The sequence below is a fragment of the Mizuhopecten yessoensis genome, unplaced genomic scaffold, assembly GCF_002113885.1.
Source record: "Mizuhopecten yessoensis strain PY_sf001 unplaced genomic scaffold, ASM211388v2 scaffold4977, whole genome shotgun sequence".
Classification (NCBI taxonomy): domain Eukaryota; kingdom Metazoa; phylum Mollusca; class Bivalvia; order Pectinida; family Pectinidae; genus Mizuhopecten; species Mizuhopecten yessoensis.
The window spans coordinates 293,015-300,868 of NW_018405816.1; the positions used below are offsets into that span (position 1 = coordinate 293,015).

At 36.3% G+C, this 7,854-nt stretch overlaps 1 protein-coding gene across 6 annotated transcripts in view; it reads right to left on the bottom strand.

Moving 5' to 3' along the window:
- Positions 1–7,854, bottom strand: part of LOC110450084 (pleckstrin homology domain-containing family H member 1-like) — a 250,357-nt gene that overhangs the window by 91,343 nt on the left and 151,160 nt on the right. For all 6 annotated transcript variants that reach the window (XM_021497335.1, XM_021497336.1, XM_021497341.1 and 3 more), the window contains 11 exons: positions 6,889–7,075; positions 6,485–6,624; positions 4,333–4,443; positions 3,816–3,902; positions 3,362–3,431; positions 2,984–3,072; positions 2,498–2,578; positions 1,799–1,966; positions 1,430–1,538; positions 1,091–1,203; positions 479–655 (listed from right to left, as the gene is read on the bottom strand). In XM_021497335.1, coding sequence (XP_021353010.1) covers positions 479–655; positions 1,091–1,203; positions 1,430–1,538; positions 1,799–1,966; positions 2,498–2,578; positions 2,984–3,072; positions 3,362–3,431; positions 3,816–3,902; positions 4,333–4,443; positions 6,485–6,624; positions 6,889–7,075 — 1,332 coding nt within the window. The remainder of the gene's footprint in view (positions 1–478; positions 656–1,090; positions 1,204–1,429; positions 1,539–1,798; positions 1,967–2,497; positions 2,579–2,983; positions 3,073–3,361; positions 3,432–3,815; positions 3,903–4,332; positions 4,444–6,484; positions 6,625–6,888; positions 7,076–7,854) is intronic.

A 7,854-nucleotide genomic window follows, 5' to 3' on the forward strand; every position in this document is an offset into this window, starting at 1 on the left:
TATAGTATTCTCTATAACACCAAGAAATATCTGACACTGAGGACAATCTTAGTTCCTGCTGTAACTTAAGCCAGGATCTAACAGTTATAGGTTTTCATAAATCAGACATTTTGCTATTATATTTCAACTAACTTGTATCTCACATTAAAATACATTTAGATAACTATTTATGATAATTATATATATATGGATATGTTATTGACTCGCCTGATGACAACAGAGTGTACTTCTTTAAATTTAGGTAAACTGTATCATAATAAATTATCTGAAAAAATGTCAGTCTGAATTTATATGTTTTATGTAAAAAAGGATGGAATTCTGTACTATTTATGGAATCTGACTGCAGTGTCGACAGGAGATTTGGGGTTACTATACCATAGGGTATCCCACTGCATTGAACCAGTCACCTGTGGAGGGGAGGGTGGATAACGTACCTGACAAAGAAGAGCTGCAGAGCAAGGACAGGAAGTATAATTACCTGCATGGTAGTTTTGTGCTGTACAGGATGGGGCGTGGTCTGTTTGATAAGCTGGCAGTAGAGTTCGTTCTGTAGTTGTGGGTGACGAACACAGAGATCCAGTATACTCTGGGCCAGACTAACGTGCAAGTCCAGCTGGGATGTATCTATCTGGCTGTATATAAACTGCACGATCCACTGAAAAGAAAACAAGGTTTTTGAAAAAATTTGTAAAATCTAGAGAAATCCATAATGAAGGTGAAATTTCTGTGCAGATTTAAAAATCAATTAAACGGATTTTTTTTAAATATTGAAAAGGACAACTCAAATTAGTCTGAGGGACACTAAGGCACATAGAACATGTATGTATTCGAATATTTTATCATAATTAAAATATAACTCAATTTGAACATTTGTTAAAACAAAATAGCTTTTAATAGTTTTAGCGTGAACATATTGCAGTCAAACTTGCATTAAGAAACCAGCCCCAACCTTTTGGGAGTCCAGAAAGTGGTCTCTTTGTAGAGGTTTTATTCATGGTGAAGTAACCACAATAGGGAACTCTAGAAGTGGCCCAAGAACACAGGTGTTTTAATGGAGGTGATCACATGAGCAGGTTTGATTATAACTTACCTTAAACATTTCAGCTGCCTTGTGTTGGAGATCTTCTGAAGGTAGAGTAGTGAGAGGTCTTGTGATTGGTTCTTTACAGTGAAGCATCATGGGATGTTTCCAATAGACAGAGTCTGTAAATAGAGACAAGAAAAATAAGTCTTGATGAACTTGATTTTAAACTAAGTTTCCTTTTTTATTTTAATATCATATAAAATATTTCTTACTTAATCAAAGAAATAAACAAATCTTGAAAACTTCATTCTGTATCTTTTTTTTATTTCATATCTTTTAAATGGGAAGGAAAATGATTTATATTTCTTTTTTTTCGCAGAATTTCATAACTTTTCTACAACTTACTGGTGTCACCTTCGACCTCCATGACCTTTGCGATGAGCTGTTCATACTCTGTGCCCACATTACCCATCCCCCCTCCTGCCGCCACGGTCAGGTGGTACAGCCACGAGTCCTGAAGTACAACAAAGGGAGACAACTCATTTAATGTACCTCGGCTTTTATATCAGAGGATTATGTAATCTGACTGATAAGGACAAAATTGTCAACTTGAACTTTAAAATAGGTGTTAAACATAGTGAATTGAAAACAAGGCATCGCCACAATGAAAGGGACAGTGAATAGTGCTTTGCTCCACTAGTTTCTATGAAGAGTTGAGAAAACTTTGGTAAAGTATGGTTAAGTGCTATCAGACTGAATTAGAAGGCTGGTTACCTTTTCGTGCTTACTAGGCACTACAAGGTAGGTTGGTCCCTGGTTTGGTGGCCACACTGCCACCACGTGTTTGGGTGTCATGGTGACCTCGCATTCTTCATCGGAGTCACCCGAGTTATCTATATCCTCTATCTTAGCGCTCTGTAGGTTGATCTGGCCAATCGGTGTCTGTTGTGTTAAGTGTACATGCTGAACATACATGACATTCTAACAATATCTATTTCAAATGCAATCGTTGCCTTATCCCTAACCGTAGGAAATTATTCTTCACACATAAAACTCTAAGTAATCATGATTTTTTTCTTGCTTTCAAAACGATAATTTATTTTGATCAGTATAGTTGGTAATCATTGGACATGTTTGTTGCATTTTAAAGAGCTATTTTGTAGCAAGTGTGAAACTTTAGATTTTCAATGGATTCTGCATGGAGATTTTTGCTGTCAAAACAATTATAGTAATTGACATATTCAATGAAGAATAGCAAGCTTGTAACCTCTCAAAGACATTGTCCTAACATTGTAAAGCTTGCGATTTCCCATAGAAAGTATCCTGCTGAAGATGTTTTAAGACAAATTTTATTGCTCTAATTCATATTTCCCTTAGAATTAGAATTTCCCAGAAAATGTAACGTCTGACAAAACCCATAGGGCCTGTATGGTGTGATATTCCGTTAAAGGTCTGGTTACCATAGTTACCTACCTTGTCCTTGGCCGTTCTGTAGTAGAGGAAGTAGTGTCCCAGGAGGACACACCAACACTTCCGTGTGGCGCCATGTTTTACCTGTATAGTACAGGTATAATCAGTTTTCTCACCTTATCTTGTTAGTCGTGTTTAATGAGCACCAACAACAGATCTTCCTAATATCAGAAGGCATTCAAAGTTGTATATTTTATTTCCTTTGCTAAACTTAGTTATAACAGAGATCTTCCTCAACATCTATGGTAACTTTACTAAGTAAAGCTATTTATATATAAAACATTTAGTATCATTCTTTTCCTCCACAAAGTTATAATTTGATATCTTCCTGTTTGTTAATTTCATGTCTGGAAAAAAGAAATTGAAGCAGAAAAAAACTTCCACATACTCAGGAATGTCCTCATATCTTAATAGAAGTTTGTTTCCTTCATTATCTTGGCATGTTACAGAAAATGACTACTTGAGTCGTAACATTTGTAGTGCACTTACCTTGGTCAGCCAGCCCCTGACCACAGCTTTGGTTTCCATGTGGTCAAGGAGATAACTGGTAGCCTGGCGCTTCAGGAACTTTCGTAAAACTGGGTAACAGGAAAGAAAAGTGTATCAGAACATGTTGTTAACATTTTATTGAGATTTAAAACCACCACAGCCAATTAAGTATTCCCACCATAAACACATGAAAACCCTTAAGAGTTCACAAAAGCTTTCAAACCAGTTAGAAATCTGATTTACAAAGACTGGAAAGTATTCAGAACGTCGACAAATGAATAATCTGGACACCAATGCCTAAGAAGAAGTGTGATACTTAATGTACTGTTAGGGATCTGGCAATGTGAGAGGATCGGGAAGAGGTAGTGGTGTCCTTACTTTTGATCCACTTCTCTGTTTCAGCCTGGGAATCTGCGGTGAAATAGTAGGTCCTCTTGGAGTTGGTTATCTACGAGAAAATAAACTTTTTAAACTCCAGCAAGATTGGGGTTCAATAAAAAGTTTATAGCATTATTAAATAAACTCCTTATTACCATATACATAATACTCTTCACTTGGTTACATTTACAGTAAAAACAATTGGAGAATTATCTGTCACTCTTGATTCAAAGTCTGGTCTGACCTGAGTTATCTCCCTTGACTTAGAAAACCATAATCACAAACTGTTGATAAGTAATATGGGTATATTACATAATTAGCCTTAATAACTTTGAAAGTGAGCTCTCCCTTGACAGATGACAGGGTGAACAATTAGAGACTGATTTACCACACTAGCCATTGTCCGACATAAATTATCTCCCTTGACTAAGATTATTTTGTATGCTTCACTTACTTCGAAAGTAAGTTCTCCCTTGACGTGGGAGATACGGGTCTGTTCATCAAGTTTTAGGGTTCCTTGCGGTTTACGTAGCACATCGTGCTGTTGGTAACAAAAGTACACAGGATTGGTCAGTTAGATAGCCAATCACTGCCAGGGTTGGTCAGTTAGATAGCCAATCACTGCCAGGGTTATATCAGAAACATGACACCTCCTTAAATCAATAGAATCTTTCCACCAACACAAGTAGTTACTGTTCACAATTTTTTCCCCTTATATTTCTAAAATGTGCAAAATATAGACCTTGCTATTTTGCTACCGTTCTGATCAATTATAATAAAATATTGTCTAACAGTGAAGTGTGTGAAATCCAAACCCTTTCAATTTGTTTCAGACCTATAGTCAGATGATCACAGTACACATATCAATTTGTTCTTAAAACTCCACATTATGCTATAGTGGCAATACAAACAGTTGAAATAATGCTTAGAGATACTAATTTTCCAGGACAGTTGGTGTAGAAGATATGTACCTGTGACTTGTAGTAGATGAGTTCTCCATTCCTCAAGACAAACCAGCGTCTCTTCCACATCTTAACCTTACCTCCCAGTTTGGAAAGGTAACCAAACTTCTCTAGCGTATCCTACAAGTACACAATGTATTAGTACTACAGGTCCCACGATTGTTTTATACAGCTGGACACACTGACCTCCCTCTTTGTTCATTGCCTTTGGAGTTGTTCATTGAATGATGTGGCAGACTTATAACAGTAAACTAAAACACTGACAGATCCACCGTGTCTGACCGTACCCCTGGTGGTCTGTGTCTGACCGTACCCCTGGTGATCTGTGTCTGACCATACCCCTCATGGTCTGTGTCTGACCGTACCCCTCGTGGTCTGTGTCTGACCGTTCCCCTGGTGGTCTGTGTCTGACTGTACCCCTGGTGGTCTGTGTCTAACCATACCCCTCGTGGTCTGTGTCTGACCATACCCCTCATGGTCTGTGTCTGACCTTACCCCCTGGTGGTCTGTGTCTGACCGTACCCCTGGTGGTCTTTGTCTGACCGTACCCCTGGTGGTCTTTGTCTGACCGTATCCCTGGTGGTCTGTGTCTGACCGTTCCCCTGGTGGTCTGTGTCTAACCATACCCCTATCTATATTGGTCTATTTATTGTAACAGTGACCTTGACATTCAGTTTTTTTAGACTCCTATTGCACATCTCATATCACAGTATATTACAGTACAGTTGTGGGACTGCACAACGCACCAAACATAGCGTGTTCACACACCGTCCGCACATCGTCCACACATGGTGCGCACACCCGAGTGTCCGGAGTTTTACCTGACCAGTGCCTGACACACAGAGCTGATATGCGATACCGTTTGACCGTAATGAATAGTATTTGTTATTTACATTCGTTTGCTTAAAGCTTCCCTTCATCTGGATTCCCCCAGATTACAGTATATTACAGTATATTACAGTATATTACAGTATATCACAGTATATTACAGTATTTTACAGGTTATCACAGTATATTACAGTATATTACAGTATATCACAGTATATTACAGTATATCACAGTATATTACAGTATATGACGGTATATGACAGTATATGACAGTATATCACAGTATATTACAGTATATTACAGTATATTACAGTATATTACAGTATATCACAGTATATCACAGTATATCACAGTATATCACAGTATATTACAGTATATTTCAGTATATTACAGTATATGACAGTATATTACAGTATATGACAGTATATGACAGTATATTACAGTATATTACAGTATATTACAGTATATGACAGTATATTACAGTATATGGCAGTATATTACAGTATATTACAGTATATTACAGTATATTCAGTATATTACAGTATATTACAGTATATTACAGTATATCACAGTATATTACAGTATATCACAGTATATCACAGTATATTACAGTATATCACAGTATATCACAGTATATTACAGTATATTACAGTATATCACAGTATATTACAGCATATCACAGTATATCACAGTATATCACAGTATATTACAGTATATTACAGTATATCACAGTATATTACAGTATATTACAGTATATCACAGTATATTACAGTATATTACAGTATATCACAGTATATTACAGTATATTACAGTATATCACAGTATATTACAGTATATTACAGTATATCACAGTATATTACAGTATATTACAGTATATCACAGTATATTACAGTATATTACAGTATATCACAGTATATTACAGTATATTACAGTATATCACAGTATATCACAATATAATACAGTATATTACAGTATATCACAGTATATCACAGTATATTACAGTATATTACAGTATATCACAGTATATTACAGTATATTACAGTATATTACAGTATATTACATTATATTACAGTGCTAAATTTCCAAAAGGTCAGTCTTTTGGATTCTGAGCAATATTCTGGAAATAAAAGCGCTGACAGACGGACACCAATAATTCACTATAGGGCACCCACATCTCCAATGTGGGGCCCTAATTATTAATATTTTAGAAAATTAATTATCTTTCTATCTGGTTAGTGCTACTTATGAAAAAAGATTTGTCTTATATTGAAAAATCTATTTCATTCTATACTTTAACTCAAACAAATTTGAAAGGTCACCTAAAAGATCTTACATGTTTTTGATTGTCTGTGGCATACTTGAGGAGTTTCTGTTCAGGCTCCGAGTTTTCGGAGTCACTTTTACTTGAGGTTTCATCTGGAGGGTCTGCATAGTCACATGATATCTCTGAGGCTGCGGAATGGCAGGACACACCTGGACAGGAAGTAGACAAACAGGAAGTAGTGAAACAATGACTGTTGAGACAGTTAATGTAGAGCAATTGATTCAACATGATACTATGATTTGGAGAACACTTTTTTGTCATGATAGAGCTTCAAAATCTTTTTTTGCTACAAAAATTCCATATATGTTTAATACATATATTTTAATCAGTAAACATTGGTCTGGTATCTTAAAACTATGATTTATAATTACCCCTCTTTGTGGCCCCTGAGCTACTTTATGATTTATAATTACCCCTCTTTGTGGCCCCTGAACTGCTTTGTTGCTGTTTAGATATGTTCCTATCTGTGATAGGACTAGCTGCTGAGGTACTGAGATCTGATTGGTCAATGGTCCCGGAGAGGAGTGGTCCCTCTTCATTGTCGGAGGATTCAGAGGTTGACTCCTCTGTAAATGGTGTGCTTCGAATCTGGGCTGCTTTCTAGGTACAGGAAACAGACAACATTATAGTGATACATTGCCAGAAAAATAAGATATTCACATCCTCATTTCCAATTTCTGCAGAAATATATTCACTTGATCAATATCAAATATTTCAATTAATAATAAAGTTGAAAATACCTACACCTAGCTGTATTTGATATATTCTTGACAATATTCTACATATTTGGAACCCCAGTTACATTGAATGGGATTTAATTTGGGTTGTATAATCTGATGCTTGATTGGTTTATGTCATTAAAGGTATATCTAGAGCCCCCAAACAATTGTGACAATACTTACAAGGTAAATCTAGTGCCCCAAAAAATTGTGACAATACTTACAAGCTATATCTAGAGCCCCAAACAATTGTGACAATACTTACAAGGTAAATCTAGTGCCCCAAAAAATTGTGACAATACTTACAAGGTATATCTAGAGCCCCAAACAATTGTGACAATACTTACAAGGTATATCTAGAGCCCCCAAACAATTGTGACAATACTTACAAGGTAAATCTAGAGCCCCCAAACAATTGTGCCAATACTTACAAGGTAAATCTAGAGCCCCAAACAATTGTGACAATACTTACAAGGTATATCTAGTGTCCCCAAACAATTGTGACAATACTTACAAGGTGAATCTAGTGCCCCAAAAAATTGTGACAGTACTTACAAGGTATATCTAGAGCCCCGAAACATTTGTGACAATACTTACAAGGTATATCTAGAGCCCCCAAACAATTGTGTGACCATACTTACAAGGTATATCTAGAGCCCC